Below are 14787 nucleotides of genomic sequence, written 5' to 3'. Positions count from 1 at the left end.
CCGCATAGAAATGACGTTATGTATAGTATTCATTTGTATTAGCCGGTATAAATTTGATTAACAGCAAATAACATGAGGGTTGAGCATCCCCAGAACGTTGACTGTTAGATGAGATCTGGGTATAGACTGGAGTGTCTCTCGTACCAGCTTGATGCTGGTGTTATCCAGAGTCGCGGAAGGTGATAGCTTGGGACAAGATGAGCATAGGTAAGCATAACTGGATATGGATATTGTGCTGTTCTACATGTGCAAGGTTCATAATACCTTGTCACCGTAAACCTACCACTGCTCTAGGTTAAGGCGCTCTTATGACATGTTACTCTTACTTGCCTAGGTAGTGTAGCTATCTAACTTCATTTAACACGTTATCGAGGGAAGTAGGAGGACAATGAGGACATTTTCCTAACCTCTATATCTAACCTATTTCTCTTAGCCCTCTGGGGTAGGCCAAGCATTCTCTAGTCAGCCTCTCAAAAATCCGTAAACGCATTCTATATCTAATGTTAGGTTGTCCATAAAGCCAACCGTGGTAGTCAAACTATGCAGTCTTCTTTTTACGTTCCAGTCACCCCCACGGCGTTCAGCAGTCTCCGCAGATCTGTCAACAGGCAGCAGAGAGCTCATGCCCATCACAGCTTCGACTGAGGCTCCTTGGCGGAAGCTGTAGCAACAGATCTCAAGTCCGGCAAACCCTGCCCAACCCATCCATCCATAGTCTCCTCGTACAGCTCCTTCTGTCTCTCCAACGACGCAGGAGGTCCCTCAACTCCCCTCCTCTCCCTACTCTCAGCAGTCTCAACGAGCCAAGCCCCATCATCTTCAAAATCCTTAAAATTGTAGGCTCTCGCCTCGCAATTTCTCCACGCCGTGCCGCAACCGCGTGTGCTGTTTTCCCATTCGTTGGTTAGGTAGTGCATGAAGCTTCCGTGGGCTACGAGGGCGATATGGATCTCTTCGTCCGTGTCTTGGCTTAGCTCTTTGGCTTTTTCTCGGAGTATCCTTCGAACTATGCGGGCGCGGGCTGCACAGGCGGGACTGACGGGACTGTTTGGTCCATCGAGATCTTTGTTGTTCCAGCCACGACCAACCAGGCTGAGATCCACAGGCCATCCATGCTTATCAGTTGTCTCCTTCAGAAACTCAGGCTCCTTCCCGGTATCACTTCCATAGTCAAAAATCTCCTGAGCCTCCGGAATGGCGAGAAGAATTTGTGTCTCAAGGGTAGGCTGAAAGACGAGACATGCTGTGTGGATGGCTCGGACCAGAGGAGAAGATGCGACAAGCCTTATCTTGGATTGATCCCGGAACTGATCGTGTCGGAGCTTGGCGCACTGTTCCTCGCCAAGAGGCGTCAGAGCGGGGTCCCTCAAGTTGAAGAATTCAGCTCCAAGGTTGTGATAGCCCTGGGCGTGGCGGACGCAATGGAGGGTGACTTGGCTCGACATGGTGAAGAGAGGATGTAATTGGGTTGGTAGAACCATGGAACATCAACTGTAGATTAAAGATATTTATCAATCCCCAGAGATAACCAGCGAAAAACCCATCCGAACTTCGCCTTGAACCGCTCTTACCGCTTGGTGCAGATTTCGGGGTCCATTGCCCCATCGAGGCGCGTCAAAGGCGAGCTTACCCACCAAGCCTCTTCTGGCAACTCAGCGCGGTTTTTGCTGCAACGTGCTGGATCTGCTAATCGTCAGAGGTTCGAATCACGACCCATAGGAGCCCAAACGTGCATAAAACTTGAGTAATGGTGGGGAGGAAGAAGCAAGTTGAGATCGCAGATGGGTGAGATCGAGCAGAAGACCCCGCCAAGAGATAAGCTCGCTTGGTAACGGGGGAGAAAATTGACGAGAAAACTAGGGTTTTTCTGCAGTTCGGCAGTTATAGCCGTGCTCACAGCAGCATGAAGCTGTCACTCATGGACCCGAGTAGGGTCTCGTGCCATTTGAGGTTGACCGACGGACCCTTGCGCAGCGCCCACAGATCCCTCACCAGATGTCTAATTTGCGCCCAGATGGCTAGGTCTGATCTGTCAAGGAAGAAGTCGAGGCATTTAAGCATACGATGCTGCATCCCGACGTCGAGGATCTCGAATGCGATGATGGCCACGGGCCAGATCATGGGTGAGAAGCGTTCTGTAGTGCTCGTCTGCAGCGCCTCGAGATGGTTCAGCGACTGCTTGATGAGTGGCTGCACGTCAGCTACGGGAGTGTCCTTCAGAGTACGTTTCATGTAGAGCAGGGCTGCGTAGTAAAATGTGCAGCCGTGATGGTAGATCAAGTCGCCGTATTCCCTGCTGGTCGATGCATCCGGCTTGGCGGGCACCGAGAGATATAGCTCGAGCTCAAGGCGGTCCAGGGCCTGACGAGACGGCGCGATCCCCTGCCCATTCAACGACTTCCTTCGCATCTGGATGGTGTTCATTGTATGGATCCCCTGGAGTATTGGTTGGGGAAGGCCAATGGCGAGGTTAAGCGCATACGGTTCGGGCTGAGATCTAGGATCATAGGCAAAATGCCAAAAGGATGTCTGGTGGCCGTCAAACAGCAACTGCGCCTGGACAAGAGTTGCCATCCCTATAAACATTTGGTACACAGCTGAAGCTGCTTCGCTTTGCCGCCAAACCTGTGGTTCAATTTGGTTCACCCACTCGACGGCTCCACGAAAGTGAAGACGCCAGAACTGCGTGGGTAGCGTGATGGCTTCGTTCATGATGCACATGACGACAGATGCCAGGAGGGGTACACACTGGTTTCGATCATCGGAGCGGATGTTTTGGGCTAGGTGAGTAATGCCAATGTTGTGATGCTCTAGTGCCACATTCTCAAGAGCTCTTCTAGACTCGGGAGTTGGTCGTTTCGGCGCCAGATGAAACGCAGATGCTGAGCAGATGAGATGAAACAGTGCGGTTGCGCCGGTCGCCTTTTTCGAGTCTGTCCGAGATCCTTCAAGGGCGATGGGCATCATGGCTGTTCGCATGGGGTTATGAATTCCAGGAACAGGATTCAGAGAATCGCAGAGACGCAATGTCCAATGCTCCAAAAGCTCGCACTCGAGGCCGGGATTGTGTAGAGTATCCAGATGACGTGTTGTATGGGTGTCTGACCCCTCGTGTTGATACTGCTCGTGACTCCGGACTGGCGAAGGAGATGTAGGTTGGGAGACACCCGTAATGACCAGATTGCCAGTACTAATATCGCCGATGCTGGCAGGCGTGAGACTGTTTGACGTGTTGACATTGTCTTGTGTACTGGAACTCTGCTCCCAGCTTCTGGCTTGGTCTGGGAGAGGCTGATGCTGGTTGTGTTCCTGCTGGAGGGGGACATACGATACTCTTGTAGCAAGGCCCTGGCCTAATAGTTCGTATGAGTGAAAGATACGGGAGTTCAATCCACCGTTGAAGGGTTCTTGTTGGACATGTGGCCGCGGGTACTGGGTAGATTCAGGAGGAGAAACAGATTCTGGCTGTAGATCCTGGCCTGCGGATTCTCCGGACAATGGTTCTTCGGGTGGCGCGGTCTCTTCCGGATCTGCAGCAGATGACTCCCGAGGAGATTCTGTCTCTTCAACAACATCCAACGGTCTTGCCTGCAGCAGCCTGTTGGTAGCCCTCTGCGCCGCTTTCCGCTTCGACGCGGTCCTGGGACGGAACGTCGATGGGTTCCTCACCGATGTCCACGAAAGCCTAACTTCATATCCCTCGCACTCGATACCCGATCGCTGGCAACGATTACACGTCGGCCTTGCCTCGTCGCACTTGACGTGCTTGGCGCGACACGTCCAGCACCCCGAGAAGCTCTTTGTGCGGCTCTTCCGTCCCTGACTCGAGTTGGCATCTGGACGCGACTCGGCTGGCATCGCTCAGGGATTGGCGTATGGAGCGGGAATAGGGGATTCAAATAGCAACGATGGAGGTTGAACGTTGTGGAATGCCCTGTCTGGCTTCTCAACCCGAGACATCGTCATACATCTCGCTGTCACGAGCCATTTTGGGGGAAGCGTGTGCAGCGGGCCCCGCTAGACCTATTTTGGCAGTTCACCACGACAGCTCCACGCCCTTCAATCGGTATTGGGGAATTCGAGAAGGCCACCGCCATCTTGGGGAGTTGGTAATAGAGCCTCTTTTTGTCATCATCGAGAGAGTATGTATTGGTAATCCACTGCAAAAGTCAGCTCCTGTGAATGCGGAGAGAGGCTAGAGAGAAGAGAAAGAACCTGACAAAGCACCGAAATCCATCGGTGGCGGGCCTCATTGTTGACAGGTAAATCTGAGGGTTGCAATGACGTACCGAGCGTTTTGACTTGTTGCATGTGAATTCTCAGAGTCAACATCATGCCATGCACGGGTGAGCGGACATCCGCCTACTCACCGTCCATCGTTGGGCATCGTGACTATGCCTCATGACAATGCATAACAGCATTTAAGCATTACATCAAACAGGTCTTAACACTTGCACATCTTAATTCTCCAGAAAGTGCGGAGACCCCAATATATCATCTCCTGACCCAGGCTGCCTGTGAGGTGAAGCACCGGTTATTTTGTCCCCAAGGGGTTAGACCGCCACTCTCAGCCAGGGTCTCTGATCAGCTCACCAACCGTCGTCGTCTGGATGTTGTGTGATCCCCGGCTAGCCAAGAATAAATCTTGCGTGGAGACATTCAGATCCAATGGGGCATCTGTTTGAGGTGCCTTTCCTGGCAGGTTAACCCGGTCGTGTCGAGTCTTGACTTGACCGCAATGAACGAGTTCTTTTTATACGGAGCTGCATCGTCGCCTTTTTCTTGTTCCTCATCTTTCTATTCCATATCTTTACCGATTCAATCGAGTCAGAAAACAATACTTGGACCTGCACGAGATACTTATTCGCCATTACCTTGAGAACATGTCTGTTCTACTTGTCTCTCGCCCCAGCACCACACCCCAACCAACCGACCCTTCAAGATCTCCCACAGGCCTTTTTCAAATGAGTGGTCTGTCGGCATTGATCAAATCTCCCTTGTCCAAAAAGCACCAAGATCCGAAAACCTCTCTCGTCTCGCTCAGCTATCAGATCGACACGCCTCCCACAGTTATTCTCAACGATCCTGAGAACCGCAATAGTTCTCTCATCAAAGGGAGGTTGGTCCTCGACGCACATCATATCGTTGAGGTAGAGAGGCTCCACGCAAGCCTGCGCCTCTGTATCATCCAGAAGAAACCCTTCAAGAGAGGGTGCAGGCACTGCAAGAACCAAATAACCGAATTGAAGCACTGTTCCTTCATCACGCCAACCGCCACTCTCCAGCGCGGAAAGTACGAGTATCCCTTCTCTTATCGAGTCCCCGACGACCTGCCGCCTTCTTTGGACACGTGTATTGCATCTGTCTCATACGAGTTTGAAGCAGAGGCCTGTGTTCGACGAAAGGGCCAATTGAGCGGAGACCCCAGGATTGTGACACTTAAACGCAGTCTCGATGTGGCACGCTCGCTATTGGTCCCTAATTCAACACTGTACTCGAGGCGTATCTTTCAGGCAGCTGGGATAGAGATTGGTTGTCATTTCGGCTCCATCATCGACCCCAATGGCACCCACAATGTGCGCCTGACAATGGACGGCCTCACGAGTTATCCTGGAAATGGAGAAAATGTTCAGATCTGGAGACTGTGGAAGGGCGCTTGGAGGTTGGAGGAAACCGTCAGAACGATTGCATTAGCCTGCGATCGCCACGCAAATGAGATCGAGGGGTCCGAGGATGACAAGGTTCATAAGCGCAGCAAAGTGACCGTCTTGGGAGAAGATGGTATCTACAGCGGGTGGAACTCAGACGACATTCTTGGGACTCTTGACATGGAGTTTGCCTTTTCCTTGAAAAAGACCAAAGGCCGTGCTATCAACTACGCACACGATACAGGCCACGGAGACGAGGTAGAAGTAACTCACGCGCTGGTTGTCGAGCTGATGCTCGTCAAGGAGTATTTCCCCAAGGGAAGACCCGACCTATCCATACGAACAGGCGTGGCGAGGATACTGCGTTCTCAGCACCGAGTCGTTTTAAGCGACTTTGCGAGGGTATCGAATGTTCCGGTGGACGAGTGTTTACCGTTCTACCAAGAGCTGTACCCTAGTCCCCCGATATACGAAGATGATGGCTCCATGGAAGAGACCACGATGCAACCTTAGGACTATACGTTGCCGAGGTCTTTCTAAAAGTTCCCTGCGGGCTTAGATAGTTGAGAGCTGCTTGTTAGCCCTTGTTGGAGTTGAACCGAAAATAATGATACCCAGAATCGAGTAATACATACACAGCCTGAAGGATGTTCAAGGACAACAACACTCGCCAGTGCACACCTTCCTGCCACTGAATCCTGCTCCTGAGTACCCGAGTAAAGAAGAATGCCTGATTGAGTACTTTGGCAGTGCTCCGTTGTGCCGATCTTTGTCTTTGGTCATGTGATGTCAGCGCCATCACCATCAACCTCACCTTCGTCAGCCGAGCCCAAACTTGGATTCGTCATCAACCATCCATTTAAAATGAGTGACACGCCTTCTAATACTACGTACGACTTCATCCGTCTGGAAACCAAACCAACTGCTCGGCTATGCTACAGCTTTAGTCCCACCACAACGTCGACAGTTGCCAAGACGACTCTCGTCGTCTTTGTCAATGGCCTCGGATTACCACAGGCGGGATGGGCGCAGACGATTGCTAAGCTGAGAGAACACGCTCCGCGGAACCTTCCTGCCCTTCTCACCTACGATCGCTTTGGACAAGGCCAATCTGTCGACCGCGACCCCGCCGATGCAGGCGCAGCAGACCCGAGTCACGCCCATGATTGCATGAGTGCAGTTCGTGATATGCGGCAGCTCATCACCCAGATCGCAAAAGACAAAATGAATGTCAGAGAGCCTGATACCTTGCGCATTGTTTGCGTCGGAAATTCTGTCGGGTGTTCCCTTATCCGCCTCTATGCTCACGAATATCCGGGCGCCGTTGCTGGCATCCTCTTCCTTGACAGCACCTTGACCGACACGGACTTTGTCTCCATTTTCCCTGATCCGGACTCTGAGTCTTTCGACCCAGTCCTGCCTTCAGGCGTGACCGCCGCTAGTCTGCGAGATGCCAGAGAAAAGATACGGCAGAGGTTCCATCCCGACATTGGAAGCCAAGAGGGTTTGAGTCGACGAAATCTGTTTCAACTTTTGCCGCGCGCCGGCTCACCCCCTCTCTACAAGGCTGGAGGGAATGCCCCCTACATCACAGTGCTAGGCCACGACTTTGAATTTTTCGCAGAGCGCACAGAGATAGACCTAGGGATTCCTGTCGCTGTTATTCAGACGTACATGAACACATACTGGCATCGTTACAATCAAGGTCTGGCTAACCTCACGATCTCCGAGAGGAGCAAAGGGCCTTTCCAAGTGCCAGGGGCGGGTCATTTTATTCAAGCTGATAACCCTGCTTATGTGGCGGAGAGACTGCACGAGTTGTTGCAGCTCCTGGAGGTTGACTGATTCGAAACGGATAGATATCGAAGCTCTAGCTGCCAGAAATGACGCTCTTTTGAATATCACTGGTGAAACAAGCGAATGTGGTGCCATGAGAATCTCGGTGAGCTAAGGTGAGGCACGGCGTGTCAGTGCCGCTCACCGTACCTTCCAAGTTCCTCTGGCTCAAAGCCTCAGCACACCACATGCGGCGGGTTTGGTGCCAGGGCGGGCCTCAACCCGCCGCCTCAAGGATGAGGACCGTGATGGTAATTTCGCTCTTCAAGGTCCCACACTCGTAATCGTTGTGTTTGACAGTAAATATACTTGAACGAGGGTAAAGGGCGAGTACACCCAGGCCACAAACAACAAACCACAGCTCTGTTCAATAAGGGAAAGTCCGTGGATCCCACTGGATAGCAATCGAAGAAGGGAAAAAAGATGTGTCCGAAAATAGATTTGATTGCTCAAGTGTAGGCAAGCATCAAGAAAAGAAGAGAAAAAAAAACCAACATCAACATGGGTTTGAACCGCGGCCTCGGGCGGGCTGATTCAAGCTCAGGGTCCTGCATCCTCGCCAGTAGATATCTGGGGACATTCGCCACTGAGCCGTAGCGCCTCGCCCGTTTGTTGGCGAAAGTGGTTCAGCTATTGTAATATATAAGGGGAAGTCGCAGGTTCCTTAGGTAAACCTCAGAGGGGCATCACGTGAACCCGGGATACACCAGGCTTCCACCTAGACTCGGGAGCAAGGCGAAGTGCCTCCGGAGGATGAAGCTCCACTGGGGATAGAGAAATCAGATGTGGAAGTAGATGAGATACTGGGGTTGAATGGAGCGTCTCACAAAGTCAGGGCATATGCCTTCGACACCGGAGTCTGGTAGTTCCCACCTGGCATGCAGCATGTTTCCGAGTCCCTTCTCCATCCTGCCTAGCCTCCTCAGTGTGCCAACGTATTACCACCATTCAGGTTTCTCAAAGTACCTAATGGTTTCTGTACCAATCAGCGATGACGAAGCAGCTTTGGGAGATCATGGAAATACTGTCTGAAAGGAAAATCAATGTGATTGCCCGGCTATCTCTCGTATTTCCCATGTATCTATCTTGGTCACCCTCCCCGGGAAAGAAAACAAACAAAGCACATCCCTTTTCACACCCTACTCGATCGCAAATGGTAACGAAGTCCACACACCCGATTCCTCCCACGACCAGTCTCGAATAGGGGTGCCAGAGCTGGGGTCGGGCGTCAAAGCGGCTTGAAGCTCGGGGTGAGTGAGCATAGAGGTGTAGATGGGTATCTAGCCCGGACCAGCAGGTAAGCGCGAAATTGAATGAACTTCTGATGTTAAGCAGTTCCTGAAAAATAGGAGATGGGCTGAAGAAACATACCAACACACAAGTTGAATCCCCATGACCTGGTTGCCAGCCTACTCCCCATGAAACTGAGTTCATTTGGGTGAAACTGTGTTGGTAGTTTGCGCATGCGGGCTCGCCTCGACTGTCTTCGCGAAAGACCCGGTCTCGGTGGCCTTCCCAGTACTTGGTGTAGCCTCATAATCGGCCGTCCCCGTCAGGCCCCCCGAAGTATTCTTCCCAGCCCGGCTTCCCTCGGTGTTCTTCGTCGGTAGGCTTGGCTTGGCAGTATCCATGGGGGGGTTCGAAGTGCTGGCCTTTTTGGCTGGGTCCTGGGTGTTCTTCGAAGTCGGACTCGGCTTGGCGGTTCTCGCGGATGGGTTCGGCTGGCTTGGGTGCTCAAGCTGATTCCCAGCACGGTGAGGAGCCCGTTCGTTCTCATGTCGCCTCTGACGGCGCTGGCGGTTGGTCAGACATGGAGTTAGCCCATCGAGAAAACATCTCCCCGAGATTGAACTTACCCCCCGCCCTCGGTTGGGGCCACCAGAACCTCGTCGACCACCTCCGTTTCCAGTGAAGTAAATGTCTCCTCCCACGATATTGAAGTTGCCACCCCCCGTCCCGAAGTGGATAGTTGTTCTCCCTCTCGAGTGGTTGATTGTCGCCCCCTCAGGAAGTGGGCCGTAGATGCGGCCGGGCATTGTTACGGCGTTGACGAAAGAGAAGCAGAGATCGATGGGCAGGCCTAGATAGCATAGTTAGTTAGATTCCAAGGGATGTGGAGAAGTAAGATGATGACGGGTGGGAAATGAATCATGCAGAGGCTCGATTTCAAGGCCACGGGAAAGTCAGCCACGCGAGGATGTCAGCCTTGGGAAATGGGTTAGGGTGTATATATGTGGAGAATACTTGGAGGAGAACAGAGAAAGGGCGGCAATTCAGCAAAGGCTTACAGATGGGGTGATGATGGTAGATATGTCGCGAGGCAAGGAGAAGCAGCATGTACCTCCGTTGGCTGTGATCGTGTGGAGGATTAAAGGCAGAGGAAGAGAAAAAGAGAAGACTGAATGGCAAGAGATAACTTCCAGTCCCGTGATGATGTGGCTAGGGAATCGGAGCACTCGCCACTTTAGGTAAGGGTCTTCTAATCTTATGGTCATTCAGGAGAGAAGAGGTGGCTCAGTTCCATTACCCAGCTGTCTTGGATAACCGGGCAGAGAATCATGAGGCTCAGGATATCGCGAAGAGGGCTTTGTCCGGACAAAAAGGGGCACAGTCTCTATCGAAACATGATCCTTTAGCTTCGGCGTGCTTCTCCCATCCAATCACATGTCAGTCGAGGAATGACACGAGCATCCCAACAGGATTGCCAAACTACCTGGATCTTATGTCTTAGACTCTCGGTCGTTATGATTTGCATCAGGTGGTGATGAGTTTGAGCATACAGTTGTAAAGAACAAGCAGACTTTCTAGAACAACTATCGAAATCTCTGGGTCTAAATTTTGAGAGCACAAGGCATAGCCTCGGATCGATAGCTCAAGCAGCTCCCCCAAACCCAGCAAGAGCCCCAGCTCGACTTGTTATTTTCGAGTCCGCATACGAAGAGGGGTCTATCGGGCCCGTCAAGTTCTCAAGTTCTAACCTTGCAGTTAGCATCTCGTTGAGTCATTCAAAATTGCGCATTGTAGCTTACCTTCTCTCTTGGCCGCCCTGGTTTCCAAAGTATCATGCCAGATCTTCAAAGCCCACAATGCAACGAGTGCGTTTTTGGTTTGCTGCGGAATTGGAACTGAAATCACCAACTTGTGCTGCCCTTTCCCTTCCTCATGGGCAATCTTCTTGCCTGCAGAGTCGGTCCACTGATACTGGCCGCCCTTCCACTTTGGCTTGACCTCAAAAAGTGTCTCTTGGTTATCCTGGTCAAACAATTCATCAGATGACGAAGTCTTTCCGGCGCTCAAAATTGCTTTGAACTCGACTTTCTGTAAAAGACTCTTGGAGGCTTGGAACTTGACGTTTCCAACCATGTCGGGCGACGCAGACGTGATGTAATAGGCAGGCAGGTCTGTCCTGTACTGAGCATTTACTGGATGCACGAGATAAAACAGATGTTGGTTTCTCTGCTTGATTGACGCCATGCTTTCTGCGTCTCCAGGTCCATCATACTCAACACGTTCCAACATGATGGTTGAACCTTTCTGAGAAGTCGAGGTTACCTCCTTGTTCAACTGATAGAGGGGTATAGATGCCGTATTCTCGGAAAAGATTGATTGGCCTGATAGCACGAGAGTATCTAGCCCCGAGTTTTCCTCGATAGAGGGTCGCAGGACGCCTATCGTCGAGTCTGTATCCATGGTGTTTGGCTGGGATAGGTCACTGGCATTCGGCTCACCAACGTAATGAGCATGAATAAGAAGAGTTCAAATAAGGTCTTGAGGTTCAATTTCGTCATTCTGGGTCTGTCCTCCACGTGACCTTTATCACGACCAACAATCACCCATGTTGTCAAGGCCAAGCGTGGCTGTGCGCTGATCTGTTTCAAGTTTGGATGCCACTATACTGAGCGATGGAACTCGAGCACACCAAGATCAATTGCTTTTCCTAGAGCCAACTCTCTTATCTCATTTGGTTAAAATTATCTTGGCGAGGACGTGTATAAACCGTCTCTCGTCGATAAAACTGACAACATACTTTGCACCAGACCGGCTGCGAGCTAAGGACACACCGGAGTTGGTTTCTATCTTTGGCGCCGTCTCGTTTAAAACCCCATACTAGCAGACACAGAATCGTCCAAATCATTCCATGTATATGCTCAGGGCCAGATCCTACGGTAGTCGTAGTTCTCTTGGAGCAAATACTCACATTCTTAATTATAACCTCAGCATAGAGATGAAATGCTGATGATAGTTAGGATGGACTTTAGAAGAGCTTAACCTAGCCGTAGACAATGTCAATTCTAACTTAGGTTGGCATAACAGCATAGGTGGAATCATCAACAACAGTGACAGCTTCACAGAAAAGGCTTGAGATGAACGACTCTTGAATGTATCCGGCCGTTACCCAATACCATTAAATACTACTTTTTATGATCATGCATTACAAACCCAACCTCATATAAAACACGTCTCATCGTATGCTATTGCTAGCACTCGAATTACGCACCTCAAACGCAACCGTCTTGCTGATGCCGATTTGTTTGGGATCCATCTCTTCCAGATCAATTTCGGATGACGGTTTCCGATTTTCCCTGCGACTGATGATGCGTTCCTGCGAGCTCGTTCGATCGTGATTTGTATCTCCGCCTTGCACTTCGACAATGTGTTCGCCTTGGTTCGTCGTCAGGATTAGGTCGTTGCCGCCTGTGAACTGTCGATGTGGGTAGCCTGGGATGGGTCGGCTGTGGGATGAGGAGCCGTAGACTTGGTTGTGGAAGACGACTTTGGAGGCGAGGATGTCGATACTGGGGCTGATGAGTATGTGCGTTTTCTTTGAAGGACAGTTGACTTACAGCATCATGACTGGGAACATGCACTCCATGGTGTATGCGAATCGATCAAGCTGCGACGCAACATTTGTCGCACTCTGAGAAGCCGTTTGGAAAGAGTACGTGATAGCCCTCATAATACCCAGCACTGCCAGCAGCGCAAGCCGAACCTCGGTGCTCCTCATCAAATAGCGGAACAGACCAGCCTTGATAGCCGCCTTGAGCGATGTCGACTTGGCCGATCCGAAAACTCGAAGGAGGAAGAAGGCGCTGACACATTCGAGGAGGGCGATCAGGACAAAGTATCCCATGTGAAGATTGTTGATGATGGTTTGCTCTCCTGTTGACTCGTCCAAGATGCGTCGTGCCCTGACTGCAGCGATGACTACGCGGATGGCCATGATGGCGACAATCATGATCCAGAAGAGACACGCAAAGATGACCCATTGTCGGTTTCGAAGGACTCGGCTTAGGATGATGTAACTGTAGAATGAAAGTCCGGCTTCTTGGACCTACAAAAGCGCAGCCAGTTAGTTTTCACATCTAAGATCCGTCGCAGGACGTCTCACCATCCATAGCACATCCGCAATCGCAGAGGCTATTGCCTGTCCCTTGATAGGATTCGAAAGATCGTAGTAGGCATAGTAGCAGAGACCGTTGGCGATGGCACCAGCGGCCGAAGTGACGATAGGAACAATTGCAACGGGGGAGAAGCTCGTTATACCGGCGACCATCAGTCCAAAGAGGACATTGGCAATGCCGATCGTGCTGAGGATGGACCAGCTCAGCTCATAATAGACCTCGCTGACGTTCTCGCCTTGCTGTACCATGGTTAATAGCGATCGGCCGGATCCAATGCTGGTTTGCGGCCAAGAAGATGGTTCACATGGTCGGAAACCCTGCCAGCAGGAAAAAAAAGCAACCGCAGGAGGGGCACACCCCCAAGCTTATACTGAACAGCCCCCTTCCCCGTGGAGTTGCTCCATTCTCCGGGGTACCCCGAACGTAAGAGGCGATTGTCGAGGGATCACGTTAGCGAGTCATCAGTTGGATGGGTGGGCACGGGTGCTGCATCGGCAAGGGATCCGCGCGAGTCGGTGACACATAAGTAAGACATCCTCAGCAAGTGTCCGGATCCGCGACTGGCGCGCTAGAGTTGGGGGAAATTGCCGCAGTCGAGATGGTCGGCTTTGAGCATCTGAGTGGCTTGGCAGTTGAGCGCCCCCGGTTCCCCGCCAAGCCCCCAACTCTGAAGCATCCGATGCTTTATTCCCGGTAAAAGAGGCTTGCGGAGTGATTAATCCGACGTCTGGTCTCGCATACGGCACAGGTGCCCCCCCCGGTCGCGGATAGAGCTGTGCCGCACATGCCACGCACTTCCCCCTGGGGCAACACGTTTATTAAGATGGCAGATGGTGCAGATGACCAATTCTGAACCCATCGGCGGTGTTCCCGAGTCTACGGAGTATGCCTCAGGGGGTTCCCCTATGCTCATGTTGGCTGGGGAATGTGTCCCTTTTGCATTGTCAAGCAAGCACCCAGCCATCATGTATCACGAGACTTCGTGGGTCTGAAACCACCCCCCTTGCTCGAAATGCACCAAATTTTTCATCAGCCCTGCTGTGTAGGGCAGAAAAAACGCCTGGCCCAGTTTTGCCATGTGCGTACTACGTAGTATAGACGACTTGCTTGATCCAAGCTTCGTCCGTTCGCTGACGAGGCCCGCTTGACTAATATGGTAATTACACTGTCTCCTCAGTAATATGAATCCTTCCAAAATGGATGTTCCATGACGGATGAAGAATTTTAACCTTGTCGCGTTGGACATTGGGGGCAGAGAGGATGGGTCGTATTGTCAGACATCCTGGAACCAACAGTGGTCTTGTTGGTTGGCGAGGAACGGTAGGACATGGCACTAAACGAGGGAGAACACGGACTCGGACACTGCCCGAGCCTCAAAGTCTAAAGACGAAGGAATGTCAGCTTTCCAGGTACCCTGGATAGTATGAAAGTTAAGTAGAACTGGGTTGCCAAGGTCTAGATTTTGGAGCCGGAGCGACCGACCTACAAAAGACAATAGTCCCTCGACACTTCATGTTCCAACCCCAGGGATGCAAGATGCCAAAAAGGTATGATTTCCTGTCATATTTGACAAGACGTAAAATAATGACACCCCGCTAATGGAAGTGTCATCCGAACCCCGACATTGTTTCCGCTAGTGCCATCGCTTGAAGCGCTAGCAAGGGCTGACGTTCGCTTCTTGATGATCAGGACTGATGAAACACACGAGTCGCGTGAGTTGAAGAATGCCATGCCATGTCCTCGGCCGAGAACATATGGCGTGTTAGTACACATGGAGCACTGCAAATAGTGTTACTATCAGTTCTGAAGCCCATACATGCAAAGCAACACCAGATCTTGCATCATGGACTGCCAGATAACGGCCTTCTTGCCGATCTCAGATTGCTGTATCTAATCCCCGA

At 51.4% G+C, this 14787-nt stretch overlaps 6 protein-coding genes and 1 pseudogene across 7 annotated transcripts, besides 1 other annotated feature; 2 read left to right on the top strand and 5 right to left on the bottom strand.

Moving 5' to 3' along the window:
* Nucleotides 1-629: 629 nt before the first annotated feature.
* NCS57_01331500 lies at nt 630-1442 on the bottom strand (annotated as a pseudogene). The gene has a single exon.
* Nucleotides 630-1442: a sequence feature.
* Nucleotides 1443-1893: 451 nt separating this feature from the next.
* On the bottom strand, nt 1894-3858 carry NCS57_01331400 (Zn(2)-C6 fungal-type domain-containing protein; the record flags this gene model as incomplete). The annotated part of the gene is made up of 1 exon (XM_053062956.1): nt 1894-3858. The coding sequence occupies one exon, from the start codon at nt 3856-3858 to the stop codon at nt 1894-1896; it is 1965 nt and encodes a 654-aa protein (XP_052907851.1).
* A 1025-nt stretch (nt 3859-4883) lies between these two features.
* On the top strand, nt 4884-6161 carry NCS57_01331300 (LDB19 domain-containing protein; the record flags this gene model as incomplete). Its single annotated transcript, XM_053062955.1, has 1 exon — nt 4884-6161. One exon carries the CDS (start codon nt 4884-4886, stop codon nt 6159-6161), a length of 1278 nt encoding a protein of 425 aa, XP_052907850.1.
* Nucleotides 6162-6491: 330 nt separating this feature from the next.
* NCS57_01331200 (AB hydrolase-1 domain-containing protein) lies at nt 6492-7493 on the top strand (the record flags this gene model as incomplete). Its single annotated transcript, XM_053062954.1, has 1 exon — nt 6492-7493. The coding sequence occupies exon 1, from the start codon at nt 6513-6515 to the stop codon at nt 7491-7493; it is 981 nt and encodes a 326-aa protein (XP_052907849.1). The 5' UTR covers nt 6492-6512.
* A 1421-nt stretch (nt 7494-8914) lies between these two features.
* Nucleotides 8915-9520, bottom strand: NCS57_01331100 (uncharacterized protein; the record flags this gene model as incomplete). Its single annotated transcript, XM_053062953.1, has 2 exons — nt 8915-9277; nt 9341-9520. The coding sequence occupies 2 exons, from the start codon at nt 9518-9520 to the stop codon at nt 8915-8917; spliced, it is 543 nt and encodes a 180-aa protein (XP_052907848.1).
* An 836-nt stretch (nt 9521-10356) lies between these two features.
* Nucleotides 10357-11174, bottom strand: NCS57_01331000 (uncharacterized protein; the record flags this gene model as incomplete). Its single annotated transcript, XM_053062952.1, has 2 exons — nt 10357-10457; nt 10514-11174. 2 exons carry the CDS (start codon nt 11172-11174, stop codon nt 10357-10359), a joined length of 762 nt encoding a protein of 253 aa, XP_052907847.1.
* Nucleotides 11175-11946: 772 nt separating this feature from the next.
* On the bottom strand, nt 11947-13134 carry NCS57_01330900 (uncharacterized protein; the record flags this gene model as incomplete). The annotated part of the gene is made up of 3 exons (XM_053062951.1): nt 11947-12280; nt 12329-12816; nt 12874-13134. 3 exons carry the CDS (start codon nt 13132-13134, stop codon nt 11947-11949), a joined length of 1083 nt encoding a protein of 360 aa, XP_052907846.1.
* Nucleotides 13135-14787: the final 1653 nt, after the last annotated feature.

The sequence above is a fragment of the Fusarium keratoplasticum genome, chromosome 11, assembly GCF_025433545.1.
Source record: "Fusarium keratoplasticum isolate Fu6.1 chromosome 11, whole genome shotgun sequence".
In the NCBI taxonomy this organism is placed as follows: Eukaryota; Fungi; Ascomycota; class Sordariomycetes; order Hypocreales; family Nectriaceae; genus Fusarium; species Fusarium keratoplasticum.
Note: the sequence above shows the minus strand (reverse complement) of the source record. Positions and strands in the feature narration are given on the sequence as shown.